General features: G+C 44.5%; 1 protein-coding gene across 1 annotated transcript in view; it reads right to left on the reverse strand.

Annotated features, from left to right (window-relative positions):
* Positions 1-1,339: 1,339 nt before the first annotated feature.
* Positions 1,340-21,402, reverse strand: part of LOC147856701 (uncharacterized) — a 45,231-nt gene continuing 25,168 nt past the window's right edge. The window contains exon 2 of the mRNA XM_087328256.1: positions 1,340-2,132. Coding sequence (XP_087184382.1) covers positions 1,425-2,132 — 708 coding nt within the window. The 3' untranslated portion in view covers positions 1,340-1,424. The remainder of the gene's footprint in view (positions 2,133-21,402) is intronic.

The following is a 21,402-nucleotide window of genomic DNA, read 5'->3' on the forward strand; positions in this document are numbered from 1 at the left end:
ATCATTGAGTGTGGGACATCCTCTAATTCGCGAATTTGTGTATGAACCATTCGCGAATGCGAATGCGCGTATGGTACGTATGGTTCATACTATGTACAGAAGTATATATTTGTGTGTGTGAATTAGATATATGTAATTGTACGTATACTAGAGTCACGTGTGTAAGCTTTGCACATGACTTGTAGAATTCACATATAAAAAGATAGGCATCTTATGTGTTCTCATTCGTATACAGCCAGACCTCTATATATTTATTCAGAATCTATTGCTTTGCAATGTATGAAGTGATGTGTGTGAGGTAATCACTTATCATTGTGTGATAAACCAATGTTTCATGGATGAAGGAAATGCTTAAACCAATGCTTTAAGATAGTAGTGGAACTTTTGGCATATTTATTAGAACATCTATTTTCCTAGTTGATAAAAAGGTTTTCTAGGAGCCTTTCTACATTATAATTGTTGCCATAATATACATATTATGTCAATAATAATAGTATAGCTTATTGCTTTAGATGGTTCAAACATTGTAGGGAAAAGATGAAACATGAAATCACATTGTGCCAAGTGTTTTGTCTTTATCATATAATAGAACATGATCGTGAAGAAAGTTATATGTTATTTGGAATCTAGTTATCTTGCTTTTTTCACATTGACGATGTGGTGCTTTTTACAAATTCTTTAAAATATTCAACCAAAAGCTTTGAGTAATTTGATTGTATTGGAAAACTTTTGTATCCGTTAGTAATTTAGTGTCAATAACTCCAAAATGAATGGATGGATGACTGGCTAGTGTCGGTACTATGGAGACCCATATAAACAAGTACAACCTTATACAACATGTTTTTCAATGAAGAGAATGTGATACCCCATATAATCTTGGTAAAACCTTAACTCTCATTAGGGTAAATTGCGCAGTAGGGCAGATGTTTGATCAAATGAGAATCTTTTGATTGCAGTAATCAGGTTGAGGAAGTTCAAATTGGGAACGTAAAATAATAGGGTTTTTGATATTTGAGCTCAAAACCATGACAGCGAAGGCCCCATTGATTCTGAGCGAATCCAGAATGCAAGAATGGATTGTTTGGGGGGAGGGGGGATCAATGAAGGACCTGTAAAGACCTGTCAAACCTCAACTCATCAACAACATTGATCGCCAAACGTGGCGATTCTGAAAGCCATCGCTTAGTAGTAATCGTGAAAGCTTTATTTATAAAAAATCAAACTATGCTTGTATGTCAATAAGACCTTACTATTAAACCGATTTTCAAACTCATAATTAATTGTGATAAAGAAGTGAAACACAACTCTGAAATGAATATGAGTGAGACAAAACGACTCACTCACTCATCAGTAAGAAAACATTAACAATGTGGAACTTGATCCAATCTGTAGTAAATGAATGTGTGGATTGATCTTGTTAACTTTTAATGAAATTTTGAGCGGTCAAGGATAGGATAACTGCCGCCCCTTGGTTGATCATAGGTAGTAAAGGCAAAACACCCAGCCAAATCTGGTCCAGTATAGATAACCAAGGGTTCTGTAACCCCAGAGCCTCTATCTTCCCACACCTTTTTGAGTTTTTCTCCATTCACATAAGTAACAAGCTTTTCGTTTATGGCAACCATGCCTTGGACGTCTTCACTGGATGGAGGCATATACATATAATCCTCCTTTAAAACCAGAAAATTTGCCGAAGAATGATTCATTCTTTTTTCTAAGGTATCGATCTTGAAGAAGTAGGGTGACAAGCACACATAACCTTGGGGGATCCAATCCTCCTTCACACGCCAACAACTGTGGTCGTCCCGATAAACGACTTGTCCACGATCAGTCCACATACACTCCCACCATTCGTTACAAGCCCCAATGGGACGTGTGTTGGCCTGAGTTTGTTTAAGATCAGTAAACAATAATGTCTCTACCTTTTTTGATTGATTTGGTAAACCAGGTTCTGGTTGTTGCCCAAACAAACAGGGTTTAGGACGATGATTGTCTTGCAAAACATTATACTCCATCGGTTCCAAGTAAAAGGAGACGTGTTTTTCGGATAGGATCAATGAGCCGTATGTAGTGTACTGGCACCGTGCATTCTGTTTACTAATCTCCAAATTCAAAATTTGAGTGTAATTGGCCTGTTGCAAATAATTATCATGACAACAATCATTTTCAAAACATTTTGATTCCGGACCGAGGCCAAACTGTTAATATTTGGAGCACGGAGGTTTTTACTCTCCCTGATTCAGATTTGGAGTTGCAATGGTTGTATGTGGTATGTGGTATGTGGTATGTGGTATATAATAACAGCTCTAGAAAATCATATGGTTGATTTAAGGAAAAGTTTGTGAAATTAGTAGTTATACATACCTGTGATGGAGGGGGAACGACAGCATCTCTGAAATCTCCATGGCCATGTTATAAATCTCCAGTTCCACGGTTTCATTGGGCTTCAGGATCTTCTCTCTCATCTGCTTCACTTGTACCACATATTGAGCCCATTTTCTGAGATTGACGACACCCTCCTCGAAGGCTTCCCATGTTTTTTTCCATTTACCAAGACTTGCAGTCTCACTTTTCAGGACTTTATTGATGTCCCTGGTATTGTAGTAGATGGGGTAGAGGCTGATGGGATCCTCTTTGTCCACGGTTCGGTCGACCAGTAGCTCCGGCTCTCGCATGGGCCAGTATGACTCGAAGAAATTTGGCGAAATGATGAGCACTCCGACCTTGCATGACTTGATGCCAGTCTCAATCTTCTTGAAAATGTGGGCACCCATTGGGATTGATGTGACAGAACTATCGAAGAAGAGGGCACACTGGACGATCGGTTTCGCAATATCTCTGTGAGCTGCTTGAATAGACCGTTGGCCACAAGTTTCTGGTGGCCCGAATGGCTAAGGAATATTTGGCAATCACTACCATTAGCACTATTGACCATGATGGAGAATTAGGTATGCTGATAGGAGGCAAGGCAAAGTGAGAAGAAGTTATGTTAAGGACATAGTAGTAGGTAGTGTGCATTATATAAGGAGCGGAACAACACATGTAGAAGTTCACCAAGGCCCAAAGACCCCTTTATTGTTGGTGGGGAATCCATGAAGACGTGAAGGATGTACAACAACTCTTTATTATGGGTGGGAATCACTATGTGAGAAGGGCACACTGACAACACATCATTTTCGTTGACACAATGACATTTTTTCCTTTCATCTTGTACTTCTCCATTCGTCGACCAATTCTATTTTCACAGAAAAAGGGGGGGGGAGGGGGGCAATAGAAAAACGTTGGGATTACACATGCTTTTGTTGCAAGTGAGTGCATGCAGATATTTGTTCACCAATCGACTGCTCAAACATTTCATACATCACACAACTTGATGTATACATGCTTAATGCATTGTATACATGTTGTGAATCTTCTCAACTATGAAGAGTGAATCTCAAAAGCCCATTTTTAAAATAAATTATTACAATAGATCATCTCCATCGAGAGACATGAATTGCTTTACTACATAGCCACATCAATCCTGTTACTTTAGACACTCAAGCTTCACATGAGATGCAAAGCACACACTTCACTACCAAACCATCCAATTTTCTTAATGCGAGATGCCCGAATCAATAATTATTGATAATGTCATCACCTATGCGAGAGGACACTTTGAACCTAATAATGAAACTTCACAAACATCAAAATCTAATAATATTTATGACTAGTGGATCGATTAAATTTCAATTTTCGCTCTAGATTGTTTTGGGCAATATGCTTTTTGCAATAGAGACAAGTTCTCTTCCTCTCCAACCAAGTGGGTTTTCCCTTCTAACTTTTACACAATGTAGGGTCATAAGTTATGATTCATAACTCATCCTTATGTGATTCCACTATTGTTTGATGCATAAAGGAAATACTTTAATATCATGCTTTAAAAAGTAGTGCATTGTTCTAGACACAGACTTCTTGACCAAGACAATGCCATGGAATGAACTTGTTACACAATAGATACGTTGCCATTTTCTCTAGAAATCATTTGTCATCGATAGCTCATTCAAAGAGGTTTAGGGGTTGTTGCATCAACTTGTTTCCAAACCAATTAATTATACCTCCACTTAAAAAAAATTGGTGTGAAGACTATAAGAATGTTATACAATGGGAAAACATATGAGGAGAGCTATCATGACATTCCATTTTAAATGCATCCGGCTTAGAGCTTTTTATTTATTTATTTAAAAACCCATCTTAGAACTATCAATACTTATATGTAGGTCAAGACAATACTAGCAATTATTCAAGTTTTACAAGACCTATGTTATAAGTTTATATGTGAATAGGTGGTCAATGACTATCTTTCGGATATGGAATTTAAAATGCTTGGTTGTGTAGTTTGGCATGTGTAATAATTTCCTTCAACATGATTAGCACACTTGAATTGAGTAGTAATTAGTTTCTAAAGAACATGTGAGAACCCAATACACCTTCATTAAAGGTAATCTTAATCATATCACCACTCTCAACATCACACTTTGAGTGTGGTATTGTTCTCTATCCGTGATTCTTTTGGAGGTGTGTGGTTGAATATGATGAAGGTCATTGCCAAAGACCACCACATCAACTTCTAAATCACAATGGGCCATGCATGATACCAATATCTACTGCTTTAAGCCAGAACATATTGTGCATATTTTAGTTTTAAATGTTTTATGGCCCATGCTATACTAGTTTACTACAGGTTGTGCAGAACATCATTTTGCTATGCACCGTGACAATGGACTCCAAGGATAAAGATCCTTCGAAGAGGTAATAAGAGCTATGAAATTAAGTATGGTCAATCGTATAAATGGGTACCAACAAATGAATACCCCTAAGTATATGAGGCAAGGCAACATTTACATTTCCCTTGACAAATTCTCTTCCTATCCAACCTAGTAGGTATTCAATTTCACATAATGTGCCAACTGAAGCGCATAAGGCATTAGCTCATCCTTGTTTGATTACTTGTAAGGTCTCATTAGAACCCAAGACACCTCTCACTCAAGATAATTTGCTTCGGCTTTACCATGACTACCCCACATTCAATCGGTGGATCAACAAATGTGTGAATCACAGGAAACAAAGTCAAATTCATAAAATATGAAGGAAAATCTTGGATTAAGTGGAGGAGAAGAAAGCGATGAAAAACAGGTTAAAAACATGACATTCAATATCTTTAAGCATGATCGCTTTTGGAACAATATGCAGGAACTGATCTTCCCATTGATTCAACCAAATATGCTGCGTTTAAGGATAGGATAGCATGCATCTTTGATCAAGGGGCTCTTGGTAGTAAAAGGCAAAACACCCAGAAGAATCCGGTCCAGTGTAGATAGCCAAGGATTCTGCAACTCCAGAGCCTGTATCATCCCACACTTTGATGAGAGTTTTTCCAGTCACATAAGTAACTAGGTCCTTCCTTACAGCAACCATGCCTCGGACATCATCAATGGATGGAGGTTTGTAATCCCTATTTAAAATCACAGAACTTTCCCCAAACAAAGACTTATCGTCTCGTCTGTCCGCTAAGGTATCGATATTGAAGAAGCATGGTGACAAGCACACAAAACCTTGGGGGATCCGATCCGCCTTCACGCACCAACAACTGTGGTCATTCCCGTAAACAATGTTTCCGCCGCTATCCATCCAAATGAGCTCCCACCATTCATTACCAGCCCCGATGGGCCATGTATAGGCCCCAACATCTTTAATATTCGCAAACTTTAGGGTTTCTACCATCCGTAATTCAATCGAGGGGCCAAATTCTGGTCGTTGCCCAAGCAAACCGGCCTTCGGTGTATAGAATATTATGGTATGACCATAACAACGAGGTACCCCTGATTTTGCTTATATGAGTTCTTGGTGACGATAGTTCTGGTTCTAGTGGTTGTACTCGATTCATTGTCCTTGCTGGTGGTGACAACGATATCCGAGAAACATTGAGTTGTTGGTAGACACATTTCCGAAGGTTGTACTCCAACATTTGTAAGAGGGTCATGTGTGCTTGATGTCGTCCTTTGTATACCCCAACACCATCATGTAATTTTGTGCAAAGAATAACAACGTTGGGATGCTTGATGGTAATTCTTGAAACATAGGCTCCATATTTACCTAAAACATAACGTCCATATGTATTTGTATATGTATGTGTACATGATTGTTAATTTGCATATGTGATTGTTAACTTGTTGTATATGTATGTGTATGTGACTATGATTTTCGCATATCTTTTGTTGCAGATAAACAATGATTAGCCCCAAGTTGCCCCAAATATATTTTTGGAGTGCACATTTTGTTAAGTATCCCAAATGAGGAGTAGTTATTGTGCAACTTGACCATATGGGCCAATGAAGTGTCAATGTGGAAATTGTAGATGAGTTGGATAATATATTTAGGAAAGAGGGAAGCAGGGTGATGGGTTTGACTAGTTAGTGTTACGAGCATAACGGTAAACGTAATTGCAAGCTAATTCATAAGGAATGAAGGGTGATGATTGAGGTATCTCAATCTTATAGGGTTTCATCACTTGGCTACTTTTTATAAAAAAGCAACCAAGTGGAAAACACACAGAAAGGCATTATGGGGTTTTAGCCTATATAAGAAGGTTAGCTACCGTCATGAATAAGAATCTCTACTTTATTGTTTTGAGATAGAGGCTCTAATAGTGTGACTAAACTCTAGCTTCATACACATGTGCCTCCTTCTTCAAAACCAAGGTACAATCCATGTTTGTACACGGTGGGATGGGACACGATGGCGGACTTCGATTTGTCTCTCACCTTCGCTAGGGATAGTTGGGTGGATTGGCGCCCATTTCTTTCTTATTTTCCTCTTTAATTTTGCTTAACGTAATTAAGATTCTAATAGTCAAGTGGACTAGAAAAATCTTCGCTTATGGTAGGTTAAGATGTAATTAGTTTTAAAATACATGGGTCGAAGCATGCTATAGTGTACCAAAAAAGTACTGTTTTTGGCAAAAAAAAACACGAGTACTATTAATACTCTTAGTATTGAGTGATTAAAAATAAAAAAATTTGAAAATAATTAAAATCTTTTTAGGGAGTGGTGTACGTTGCATTAAAGTCAAGGAATGGGTGGGGGGACAATTGTTGCGTATTCAAGACTGTTTTGGGGGCTATTTCCCCCTCACGTTTATTTTAGGACGCCACATTAAATCCTTTTGGCGCTTCTCCCAAGCGTCTCCTCTTCCGCCTTCCAATTGAGACAACACATGTCTTCACAACGCACTCATGTCTTCTGCCTTCCAACTGAAGTCTTCACAACGCACTCGAAATGTCTTTTTGTTGTTCTTTGCGTCACTTGTCTTCCCCATCTTCTCCTTCCATTGGTATGTCTTCTCCATCTTCTCTTTCACTCGGTATGTTTGCACATATTTCTATAAAGTGGTTATTTCTATACAGTATTGTTATTTGTATATGTGTGTATTCTCACTTCCCTCATACTGTTACTATTTAGTAAGTTATGGCCTACAATCTCTAATCTAAAATTTAGGATTGGTTTATGTTGAACAAATTAGTGTGTTGTCATGATTATGATTGTCATTGTCATCTCCGTCATACTTTGATCATTACTTGTTATTATTTGTATTATTACTTTGATCATTCTGTTATTATTTAGTAAGTCATGGCAACTTACTAAAAAGACTTTTGAATAGCTCTCCTTCTCTTGTTCATTGTTCCTAGCTACAACACCTACAACCTAAGTTTTATATTAGCCTAATTTTATGGTCAAACAAGTAATTTAAAGGGGTCAAACAACAACTTAATTGATGCAATTATTTCTTAAAAGTTAAATTATTGTTTTGGAAAAGGAATATATGACTGTGGCAAACTCTCAAATGTTTATCCGATTTCCGGTTGATGTTTTTGCTATGGGGTATTACCTATGTTTATTTTACGATGTATTAAGCACTTATTTTGATTAATTAGGTGCTGAAATAACAAGAAATTAGGTGCTAGAATATATGAGAGTGACAATGGTCGTCGATGAGGAGAGCGAGGTGTCCCTTAGCAAATCTATGTCTGAGAGGAGCAAGAGATGGGTGGTTCTTCACATAATCTGTTATTTACTAGAAGTAATTGAAAGATTTAGCTTGGAGGATTGTAGGGATATTATCTCTAGAGTGTTGCACCATCAACTTTTGAATGAAGACATGGAGAATATTTAGTTTAGGGACCAATGTCTTTTAGAGGAAATTGTAGAGTGTATGAAGTCATCCCTACACTTAGTGAAAGGGGTAGAGAGCATAGATAAGCTTAGTGCAAAGAGAGCAACCCATCACATGGTTGTAAATGGTACAACGCAAAAAAGAAAATAGTGATACTAAAGTTGCCTTAGCACTTGGTATCCAAAGAAGGAACTTGAGGAAGCATCGGACAAATATACAATCAAATCAATTTAAGTGGTTGGGGTTAGGTAGTAGACGACGATGTGATGCATTGTCTCATGAGATTATTGAGGAAGTGGGTTCCTTTTGGGCAAAAAAGACACGTGTCTTACCGAATAAAAAAGATGTATGTAGACAACGTATAAGTCGGGGTAGGTACCAGATCCACCCAAGACACTTCTAAATGCTTCTATTAATGTTACCTATTTATTGAGTGATGTAGGCTGAATTGTTCATGAACTTCAAAGACCAACATCCTAGCATCAATCTTGGATTTCGCAAGTTCCAAGGTTTGAAACCATTTTTTGTTAGAAAGTTAAAGGAGAGGAACACATGTTGTTGTGTGTACCACATTGAAATGGACATGTTAAGGCTTGGTGTGCGTACTGATTCTAAGGGTATACACGGGGATGGGTGTGTTTGCACTTGTGAGGTATGTAGACCAAATGGGAGTGGTAATAGATGTGTAAAGAATCAAGAGATGGATTCTTGTGAAGCGGAAGAGATGTGAGTTATGTGTGTGTGTAAGAGAGAGAGAGAGAGAGAGAGAGAGAGAGAGAGAGAGTGAAAAACAGAGAATACGCAAGGTAAAAAAGTATATTAGCAAAGGAGAAAGACTCAACATTATACAAGGTGGGAGGAGGATGCTTCATGTAGTCACCCTCTCTCTTCATTAACTACAAGGCTCATGGAGCATGGGGAATGTGAAAGCTCATAAGTTATGTGTCATAGAATATGATTCTATGACTCATACTAAATGCTAGAATACAAAGTGGTGACATAATGGTGACTCTTGACCGTTGAGGTGTCTCTTCACTCTCAAGGTGAGTTCACACACTAGACCAAGTTGAGCTTGATTCTTAACACGCCCCCTCAAGCTCAAGTCGGGTCGGTTTCAGATGGTATCCGAAATCCGCCTCAATTCACGTTCGGGAGTCCACGTTGACTCGCGTTGACTCGCTTTATGCGGAGTTGCGGAATCCGTGCTCCAGCTTGCGTTGTCCGTAGTTACGAAGTCTGTGCTTCGGCTTGCGTCTTTCTTCGCGGCTTTGCGCGGTAGATTGGCTCTTTGCTGCTACGGTGTGTGGTTGCAGAATCTACGCGTTATTGCGTAGTGTCTTCAGTACTCCCCCTCAAGCTTGGCAGATCAGGGATCGTCAATCCGAGATCGGTCATGAATTGCCATAGCTTGTTGGCTCCTAAGGCTTTAGTGAAGATGTCGGCCGTTTGAAGATTGGTGCTTATGTGTTGTAGGTCGACATCACCAGCCAGAATGCGCTCTTGGATGAAGTGATAGTGCACTTCGATGTGCTTTGTCCTCGCGTGGAACACCGGGTTCCGAGCCAGATAGATACTGCTCATGTTGTTGCAGTAAAGGGAAGTCGGATCCTTGATGGGTACGCCCAGATCCTTCAAAATCCTCTTGAGCCATATAGCTTCACACGCAACTACGGCTGCGCCCCTGTATTCCGCCTCCGTACTCGAAAGAGCGACGGTGGGCTGCTTCTTGCTACTCCAGGATATTGCTCCGCTGCCAAGGGAGAAAACAAATCCGGAGGTTGATCTTCTATCGGCTTTGTAGTCGGCCCAATCGGCGTCTGTGTACCCCTCGAGTCGTATTGGCATCGCGGTCTTGTAGAGGATGCCACAATCTATTGTGCCGCTCACGTACCGTAGAAATCGCTTAGCGCAATCCAAGTGAGTATCACGCGGTGTTTGCATGAATTGGCTAAGGAGACTGACCGGATAACTGAGATCGGGTCGAGTGATCGTGAGGTAGATGAGACTCCCGATGAGTTGCCGATACTAAGTCGGCTCACACGCTTTGGTGCCGGAGTTCACATCCAGTTTGAGATTACGATCAAGCGGGGTTGCCATGGATTTGCACTCAGCCATCCCGAACTTGTATAACAAGTTGAGGATGTAGTGCCGTTGAGAGATCATGATTCCGACCGGAGTCCGAATTACCTTGATGCCGAGGAAGTAGTGGAGCTCCTTCATGTCCGTCATCTCGAACTTGTCGGAAAGGAGGGATTTGACCTTATTGATTTCGACGAGATGCTCACCTCCAATGACTAGGTCATCCACATATAAAATGATGACGATCGGACTTGCAGAATCGCTTCGTATGTAGAGGGAGTTGTCCGATTTTGACATACGGAAGCCGATTTGATGAAGATATTGCGTTATCTTCGAATGCCAAGCACGCGGTGCTTGCTTGAGGCCGTAGAGTGGCTTCCTGAGTCGGCATACGGCTTTCGGATGGGTGCTTGAGTTGAAGCCGGGTGGTTGTATCATGTACACCTCCTCTTCTAATTCACCTTGTAGAAAGGCGTCCTTGACGTCCATTTGATGGAGGTGCCACCCTTTCGCCGCGGCAAGCGCAATTACGGTCCGCACCGTTGTCATCTTTGCCACCGGGGCAAAGGTCTCTTCATAGTCGACGCCATGCGTCTGAGCGTATCCTTTCGCTACGAGTCGAGCTTTGTAGCGGTTTACGGAGCCATAGGCATTATACTTCACCTTGTAGATCCATCTGCATACGATCGCCTTTTTGTGTGGTGAGGTGGGAACGAGATCCCACGTCTCGTTCTTCCGTAGTGCCTACATCTCCTCGTTCATTGCTTCGATCCATTGCGGGTCCTTTGCGGCTTCCGAAAAGGTTTCCGGCTCACGTACTGTCGCTACCTTCATCATAAAGGCGTAATGGTACGCCATATAATCGTTGTAGCCGAATCGGCTTACGGGGTTCTTTTCACGGGTGGATCGGCGGAGTTTTTCATTTGCAGAGATGCTCAGGGCTTTCTTAGCTCCGATTGGTAGCTCGAAACCGCCAAACTCACTGTCGAGTGAGTGAGTTAGGCCGTGATTTGCTTTGATCGCTCAAAGGCTCTTGTGGTCCGCTCAGTCGGGTCGTGATCGGACATTCTTCGAACATGTGCGTAAGGTGATCTTCATCCTCTACCTCTTGTTCGGTGGATTCCGGGTCGAGCGGGGTCAGAGTCGAACTTGTCTTTGGTGCGTACCAGGATGCGGACTCGTCAAAGACGACGTCTCGACTTACCCAAGATTTTCGAGTTGAGGGGTTGTAGCACTTGTACCCCTTTTGCTCCAATGAGTATCCTACGAGGATACATTTCTCCGACTTTGGGTCGAGCTTTTGACGCTTCTCGTCGGGGATGTGCACGTATGCAATGGAGCCGAATATCCGAACATGTGATAGGTTCAGCTTCTTTCCGAAGAATCTTTTGTGCGGAGTGACCTCGTGCACGCCAGATGTTGTGCACCGGTTCATTAGGTAGACGGCCGTATTTGCCGCTTCGGCCCAATATGACTTGAGCATATGCTTCTCGTTCATCATGGCCCGTGCTACTTCGAGGATGTGCCGATTTTTGCGCTCGGCTACTCCGTTTTGTTGCGGAGTGTGTCAGCAAGTGAATTCTTGCCGAATTCCTTCCTTTCGGAGATATGCCGTGAAATCGTCCGAGAAGTACTCCTTGCCGCCATCCGATCGAAGGCATCGTACATGTCGGCCCGTGGCTTTCTCGACTTCATTCTTGAAATTTTGGAAGTGTTCGAACACTTCGCTCTTTTGCCGCATCGGGTAGATCCAAGTGTGCCTAGAAAAGTCATCGATGAGGAGCACGCAATAGCGGCATCCGCCGAATGTCGCCGTTTGAGCCGGACCCCATACATCGGAATGAATTATGTCGAGTACACCTTTGCTCACATTCCGCTCCTTCGGAAATGGGTGTCAGTGTTGCTTGCCGAATTGGCATGCTTCGCATACACCTTCAATCTCCTTCTCTTTGAATGTCGGGAGTCCGATGACGACTCCTTTCGATTTCATTGCTTTGAGTTTGTTGAGATTGATGTGGCCGATTCGCTTATGCCATAGCTCTATGTCGGAGTCGGCTTTCATGCTTTTCGCGAACATGGCGGATTTCATCTCGTGCGAATCGAGAATGAACATCTTGCCCTCTCTTCTTCCACGTGCGATGATTCGGCCTTCTTTTTCGATGAAGCACCCTTCTTGGTCGAATCGTACTCGCATCCCTTGCTCAACCATTTGGTCGACTGAGACCAAATTCTTTGTGATGGTGGGTACATGCAAGACATTTTTAATGTATGTTTGCTTACCTCTTTCGCTGAACGGAACGTTGCCGATGTGCCGAATCGGGTGCGTAGTGTCATCTCCGGTTTCGACATAACCTGCTCTGGGTCTCGAAGTTTGAGAAACTATTCTTTGTGGGATGTCATATGGTTTGAGGCTCCGGAGTCAACAAACCATACGTCCTCCGGATTGAGGGCACTAGTTGAGGTAGAGGCCGACATAGACTTTGCTCTATGTTTCATCATGAACATTCCGCCACGGTCGGAGTTGTATGTGTACATTCCGCCACGATCCTCGTAGTCGTAGTTGTGCCCGTACATTCCGCTATACTCTTCGTAGTCGGAATTGTGCGCGTAATTCGTGAGTTGTCTTCTTGTGGAAGCCGATTCACGTATCTTCTTTCGGCACTCTTCTTCGTGGTGGCCGAGCTTACCACAATATCCGCATTCGCTTGCGTTTTGACGGCTCGAGCCAGAGTGGAAGCTCCCCCTTCTTGCGAAGGTTCCTCGTTGGCCTCCGTTTTGTGGCCGAAATTGGGAGTTGTTGTCGTAGGTCGGACCTCGTCCGCCTTGTCCTTGGCCGAATCGGCCTCTCGCTCGTCCGCGTCCTCTTCCTCCATTAGAGTGCGTGTAGAGCATGTGGCATTCCGCCTCATTACTCCTTGTACGCACGTGGTTTTCTTTGACCAATAGCATTGATTGGAGCTCGAAGAAGGAGGGAGATTTATCCTATGCTAGAACAGCGGTTCGCATCACGCCGAACCGTGGTGCGAGGCCACCGAGGCATATTTGCACCATCTCATCATCATCTATACTTACGCTTATTGAGCCGAGCGAGTCGCAAAGGTCCTTGATCTTCAAGGTGTATGTCGTGATGGACATGTCCCTTTGTTGAATGTTGTTCAACTCTTAGCGGAGTTGAAGCTTCCTCGCGGTCGTGTTGGCGGCGAAAATCTTTCGTAGATTTTCCCACTCTTCCTTCGACGTCTTGGCTTCTCGAATGTAACCGAGCATGTGGTCGTGAACACATGTCGCCAAGCAATACATCATGCGGCTTGCGGCTTGCTCCCATGTCGCGTATCCAGGAGCCGCTTCGGCGGGTCGGTCTTCATGCACTCCTTTGATGTAGCTCCAATAGCCTTGTCCGACAAGGTATTGGTGCATCTTGTACTCCCAAGATGAGAAGTTATTTCGATCCAACTTCTCGGTAAGGAGAGCGCTCCCCATTTGAGTATTTATTATCTCAATTCTTCTTCTTCTTCTTCTCTCTTCGAATGCGAGCTATGTAGCGAAGCTACGATAGCGATGAGCCGGTTCTTGGTCATCGGCGTGGAGCACAACACATGATCACGATGAGGCGAATGGGCTAGATCGAGCTACCAAATCGCTCTGATACCATGTAAAGAATCAAGAGATGGATTCTTGTGAAGTGGAAGAGATGTGAGTTATGTGTGTGTGTAAGAGAGAGAGAGAGAGAGAGAGAGAGAGAGAGAGAGAGAGTGGAAAACAGAGAATACGCAAGGTAAAAAAGTATATTAGCAAAGGAGAAAGACTCAACATTATACAAGGTGGGAGGAGGGTGCTTCATGTAGTCACCCTCTCTCTTCATTAACTACAAGGCTCATGGAGCATGGGGAATGTGAAAGCTCATAAGTTATGTGTCATAGAATATGATTCTATGACTTATACTAAATGCTAGAATACAAAGTGGTGACATAATGGTGACTCTTGACCGTTGAGGTGTCTCTTCACTCTCAAGGTGAGTTCACACACTAGACCAAGTTGAGCTTGATTCTCAACAAGAACTATCCAACTGTGTTCATTAATACTAATTATTAACTTAGTACTATCCAACTTTGTTCATTAAGACCAAGTTATAACTTAGGACTATCCTCTCTCATGCATTAGTACTAATCAATCGCTTAGTACTATCCTCTCTTATTCATTTCTTTTAATTTATAACTTAATACTGTCCTTTCTCGTTCATTTCGTTTAATTTATAACTTAGTACTATCCTCTCTCGTGCATTAGTGGAAATTATGGTTTAAGTCATGTTAAGAGATGTAAGGTCCAGTAATGCACTAACTCTGTTTGTTGGCTAATAGCCATGCAAAACACCCAGATACTTCTCATTGACAAACATTAGGATGCAATGGAACTACTTCGGGTCTAGACATGGAAAGGGAGAGCACGATGGCGTGGGGGCTGTGATTAAGCGTGCTCTTACAAGTGAACAATTGGATAATAAAGGTGCGAAGTTACAAAATGCACATGATGTTGTGGAGTGGCTGACATGGAAGATGTCAGATGATGGTAAGAATAGATTTTTTATTGAGGTTGGTGCTAATGAGGTGGATAGGAGTAAATCGTATGGTTGTAAAACCGTGAAAGGGATGAGCAAGACCCATTGTGTTTTAGGGTTTAGTCGCAGGGACACAACACAATTGTTATTCCACAGTTTATCGTGCTTTTGTTCCATGTGTTTAGATGACGTTTGGGATGAATGCACCAATCTATCAATTGTGGAGCCATGGAAGCTATAGAAGCTTGAGATTGAACAATGTGTGGATATCCAGGAAGACGAACATGCAGACAATATTGTATACTACGACCAATGTGAGGACTTGGCAGTATTATTGGAAGTTGGAGATCATTTTGCAGTGTTCAAATCTCCTCAAAATGAAGATTTGAAGACTACTACATTGTGGTGTGCAAGCAAGGAAATACAATATTGGAAGAAGTCGTGAGGGACGGTTGGGGCAACATGTTCAACGTTGGTGAATGTGTCGTGTATGGAAACTACTATGCAAAGTTACCACAATGTAAGAACACGTATGCATTATTAAAAGATGCACCCACTGCAATAATCTATGCCGACGCTGTTATCGCAATCAAGTTCACTATAAGTCAAACAAAGCACAAGGTTAAGGAATACAACACGGTCTACAAGGTCCCCAAAGAGGTTCACGAACACATATTGGGGGAGGTTTCCATTCATTTGTAGGCCAGAGTTTACAAGACATGTGAATGTTACATATGAACAGTGCTTGCCATTCTAAGCATTAAAGAGGGAGTTCAACGTTGGTGAGTGTGTCGTGTATGGCAACTACTATGCAAAGTTACCAGAATGTAAGAACACGTATGCATTATTAAAAGATGCACCCACTGCAATAATCTATGTTGATGCTGTTATCGCAATCAAGTTCACTATGAGTCAAACAAAGCACAAGGTTAAGGGATACAACATTGTCTACAAGGTCCCCAAAGAGGTTCACGAACACATATTGGGGGAGGTCTCCATTCATTTGTAGGCCAAAGTTTACAAGACATGTGAATGCTACATATGAACAATGCTTGCCATTCTAAGCATTAAAGAGGGAGTTCAACGTTGGTGAGTGTGTCGTGTATGGCAACTACTATGCAAAGTTACCACAATGTAAGAACACGTATGCATTATTAAAAGATGCACCCACTGCAATAATCTATGCTGATGCTGTTATCGCAATCAAGTTCACTATGAGTCAAACAAAGACAAGGTTAAGGGATACAACACTGTCTACAAGGTCCCCAAAGAGGTTCACGAACACATATTGGGGGAGGTCTCCATTCATTTGTAGGCCAAAGTTTACAAGACATGTGAATGCTACATATGAACAATGCTTGCCATTCTAAACATTAAAGAGGGAGTTCAACGTTGGTGAGTGTGTCGTGTATGGCAACTACTATGCAAAGTTACCACAATGTAAGAACACGTATGCATTATTAAAAGATGCATCCACTGCAATAATCTATGCTGACGCTGTTATCGCAATCAAGTTCATTATGAGTCAAACAAAGCACAAGGTTAAGGAATACAACATTGTCTACAAGGTCCCCAAAGAGGTTCACGAACACATATTGGGGGAGGTCTCCATTCATTTGTAGGCCAAAGTTTACAAGACATGTGAATGCTACATATGAACAGTGCTTGCCATTCTAAACATTAAAGAGGGAGTTCAACGTTGGTGAGTGTGTCGTGTATGGCAACTACTATGCAAAGTTACCACAATGTAAGAACACGTATGCATTATTAAAAGATGCACCCACTGCAATAATCTATGTTGACGTTGTTATCGCAATCAAGTTCACTATTGTTGGGAAACTCGACGCTTTCCGATCGTTCACCTCTAAGCCACAACCGAGGAAACACGGATCAATGCAGCAGAAATAGAAAAACACAGAGAGAGACTCGAATGCACAGGGTTTAGCGTGGAAAACCCTAGACGGGAAAAACCACGGGAGTGCAAGACTCCAACTATCACTATACGCAGGGAATGTACAATGGCGAGCTGCAAGGCGACGACCTTGAGCTCGCTGTCCTGGCGGTATTACACAGAGGCGTCGACCTCTTCCTTTCTCTCTCTTTCTCTCTCTCTCGGCTGCTCTCACTTCGCTCCCTCTAAGTGGAAAACAGAAAAATGAGCAACAACAACAACAAACTGTTTGCCCTAAGTCATATTTATACACATATGACTTTCGGGCTATTTACAACTATAGCCTCAAGGGCCCTTGGCAAACATATTCACAAATATGTCCCCGCATCCGGATCTCTCTCCGGGTACATTCGTCATCCGGCTCCGTAACCGGGGTCTTCATCATCCGGCTCCGTAGCCGGGGTCTTCATCATCCGGCTCCGTAGCCGGGGTCTTCATCATCCGGCTCCGTAGCCGGGGTCTTCATCATCCGGATCTGATACCAGGTTCTCCTCATTCGGGTCTTCATTCCCGATTCCCGGACATCCGACCATCCCATCCGGAGGGACCGTAATCCCAACAAACTCCCCCTTCACTTCGGCATGGGATGTCTTTCCAGTCCGACCTTCTTTCGGCACGCTTCCAGCTTGTCGGGTGTGAGCACTTTGGTCAGCATGTCTGACCCGTTCTCGTTCGTGTGGATCTTCGTCAGCACGAACTCCTGGTCTTCTATCCTTTCCCGGATCCAGTGATATCTTCGCTGGATGTGCTTCGTCCGGGAGTGATAGGCCGCGTTCTTCGCAAGGTGGATGGCACTCTGACTGTCGCAGTAGAGTCGGTACTCCTCCTGCCGGATACCGAGCTCTCTAATGAAGTCCTTCATCCATATCATTTCCTTGCCGGCTTCAACAACCGCCATGTACTCCGCCTCCGTGGTTGACAATGCAACCGTCTTCTGCAGCCTCGACTGCCACGAAACAGCTCCCCCTGCATACGTCATCACATACCCTGATGTGGACCGGCTGGTATCTGCATCAGCCGACATATCCGAATCGGTAAAGCCGTCGAGTTCGGGCTTACCGGAGCCGAATCGGAGGCACACGTTTGCCGTGCCCTTCAGGTATCAGAGTATCCACTTGGCTGCGTTCCAGTGCTCTTTGCCGGGATTGCTCATGTACCGGCTCACCACTCCGACTGCATATCCTATGTCCGGTCTTGTACACACCATTGCGTACATCAAGCTTCCGACGGCAGAGGCATATGGTACTTTCATCATGTCCTCCTTCTCAGCCTTTGTCTTGGGGCTTTGCTTGCTGGACAACTTGCAGTTTGTCGGGAGGGTTGACCCGACCGGTCTTGCTTCCGACATGTTGAATCGGTGAAGCACCTTTGTCACGTACTTCTCCTGTGACAGCCACAACTGCTTCTTTTTCCGGTCCCGGATGATGTGCATCCCTAGTATTTGCCTCGCCGGACCCAGGTCCTTCATTGAGAAGGTTCGGTGAAGCGCTTTCTTCAGCATCCGTATCTTGACCTGGTCCCGTCCAACGATCAACATGTCGTCCACGTACAGGAGGAGTATTAGAAAGTCTCCTCCTTCGAACTTCTTCACAAACACGCAGTGATCGGACTGCGTTTTGTGGTACCCTTCGTCGGTCATGAAAGAGTCGAACTTTCGGTACCATTGCCGGGGAGCCTGCTTCAGTCCGTAAAGGCTCTTCTTCAACCGGCATACCAGGTGCTCCTTCCCTTTCTTCTCGAATCCTTCCGGTTGCTGCATGTAGATCTCTTCTTCGAGGTCACCGTGAAGGAATGCCGTCTTCACGTCCATCTGTTCTACCTCGAGGTCCATGCTTGCCGCTATGCTCAGCACCGTCCGGATGGAGGTCATCTTCACTACCGGGGCAAATATCTCGTCGAAGTCGACGCCCTTCTTCTGCTGGAACCCCTTCACCACGATCCTGGCTTTGTATCTCGGGGGGTTTCCGGCATCTCCCGGTTTCAGCTTGAACACCCACTTGTTTCGAAGTGCCCGCTTTCCTTTCGGCAACTCCACAAGTTCATATGTGTGGTTCTCATGCAGGGAATCCATCTCCTCCTGCATGGCACTTAACCACCTGCGGCTATGGGTGTCAAGCTTTGCTTCTTCAAAACTCTCCGGCTCCCCCTCGTCGGTTAGCAGCACGTGCTCTGGTTCCGGAAATCTCCGGGGGGGCCTTCTCTCTCTTAGAGGATATCTCCGTTCCGGAGCTTCGGTAACCGGCTCCTCCGTTTCCTCTTCATCCGAATCCATTTCGGGATCGGGGCCGGTTCCGGTATCAGTTTCATCTTCCTCGGCCGGTTCTGTTTCTTCACCGTCTTCGGCCGGATCCTCGAGTGCTAACCGGTCCCTTGCCGGTCGGGACTGCTCCTCGTAGAGTTGATCCTCACCGGTCGACTTGGAGCTCTTCATCTTCTTCTCCGACTCCCAGTCGGCGAGTGTCTTGTCCTCCATGAAGATGATATCACGACTCCGGAATATCTTTTTGTCGACCGGGTCCCATACTCGGTAGCCGAACTCGTCATCGCCGTAACCGAGGAATATGCATGGCCGGGTCTTTGGATCTAGCTTTCCTCTCCGGTCCTTTGCCACATGCACATATGCGAGACACCCGAACACCTTCAGATGCCGGTAGGATACTTCCCTACCGGTCCACACTCTCTGCGGCGTGTCTCCGTCCAAAGGTACTGAGGGTGATCTGTTTATCACGTATGTCGCCGTCGACATTGCCTCAGCCCAACACCCCTTGGGTAATTTCGCATGCGCCAGCATACTCCGGACCCTCTCCATTATGGTCCGGTTCATCCTCTCGGCCAGCCCGTTCAGTTCTGGCGTCTTCGGCACAGTGAACTCGAGCCGGATTCCCTTCGAGCGACAGTACTCCTCGAACTGCCCCCGGTATTCCCCTCCGTTATCCGCTCGTATCGCTTTCAGCTTCTTGCCGGATTCCCTTTCCACTCTCGCGTGGAGTTCTTTGAAGACGCGCAACACTTGGTCCTTTGTCTTCAACAGTGCCGTCCACAGCTTCCGGCTGTGGTCATCAATGAATGTCACGAAGTACTGGGCTCCGCCATGTGACTTCGTTTCTACTTGACACACGTCGGTGTGCACCAACTCCAATGGTGCGCTACGTCTCGTCGGTGGCCTTGAGTGGAAGGAGGTTCGGTTCTGCTTACCGGCCAGGCAATTGGTGCACTTCTCCAGGTGCACATGCTTCATTGGAATAAGGTTGTCTTCTGCAAGCCTCTTCATCCCCTTCTCACTCATGTGGCACAGTCTCTTGTGCCACAGCTCACCGGCAGTGTCGGCTGCCACGTTCAACTCCTCCGAACACAACCAGGCACTCATAAGATACAGTGTGTTGACTTTCCGGGCCCGAGCCACTATCAGGCTCCCCTTGCTGAACTTCATTACGCCGTTCCGGATGCTACCTGTGTAGCCTTCATCGTCTAGCCTCCCGGCCGAAATCAGGTTCAATCGAACCTCCGGAACGTGTCGGACATCCTTCAGCAACATTTTGCATCCGGTCGAGGTTGTCAACCACACGTCTCCTATGCCGACAATCCGGCACGTACCTTCATTTCCCATCCGAACACAGCCATGCTCACCGATTGTGTAGGATGAGAAGTATCTTCTTTCCGGGGTCAGGTGGAATGACGCTCCGGAATCGACCACCCAGGTAGTCTCTTCGCCGGCAATGTTTAGTTCACCTTCTTCGGTGATGAGCATGATCTCCTCTTCACTTGCCGCGAGTGCCGTCGTTCCTTTCCGGTCCTTCCCTCGCCGATCCGAACCATTCCGGTCCGTGGCTCCCCGGTAAGCACCGTTCCGTTTCGAAGACTTCTTCGAATCGGTGTCGTCGGCTCCGTTGTCTTTTCGGTAATGCCGACAATTCTTTCGGAAGTGCCCCGGCTTCCCACAGTGGAAGCATGTGGGCCTTCCTCTTGATTGTGACCGGGTCCCCGACTTCTCCCGTCTTTGTGGACTCCGGTTCCGTTGTCTTCCCCGATCCGATTCGGTAAGCAGCATCTTCGGATCGGAGGCCGGTTCTTTATCTCTCCGACGCGCTTCTTCGTTCAAAATGCTTGTCTTTACCGTTTGTAGAGACAAGTTATCTTCGGTGCAGGAGGTGCTGAGAGTCACCACCAAGTTCTCCCAGCTTTTCGGCAATGTACACATCAGGATGATGGCTTGCATTGCATCCTCCAACGGGAACTTGATCGCCGCAAGCTGGTTCACGAATCCCATGAACGTGCTTACGTGTTCCACCATACTCTCGCCGTCCCGGTACTTGAGGTTCACTATCTTCCTCATCAGGGAGGTCCGGTTCAACGCATTCTTCCTCTCGTAGAGGCCCGACAGCTTCCGCCACATCTCATATGCGTTGGTGTCGTTCGCCACATGTTGTAGAACGCTCACGTCGACGTATTGCCGAATGGTTGCAACGACTTTCCGGTTCAGAAGCCTCCATTCCGTCTCAAGTACCCCCTTGGGTATTTCCGACCTGTCAATCGGTTCATACAGGTCCCGAACAATGAGCAGATCCTCCATCTTTATCTTCCAGTCGGCGTAGTTCTGCGCATTCA

This window comes from Azolla caroliniana, unplaced genomic scaffold (genome assembly GCF_043228905.1).
Source record: "Azolla caroliniana isolate FFs.n. ecotype wild unplaced genomic scaffold, voAzoCaro1.0.p SCAF_12, whole genome shotgun sequence".
NCBI lineage: Eukaryota > Viridiplantae > Streptophyta > Polypodiopsida > Salviniales > Salviniaceae > Azolla > Azolla caroliniana.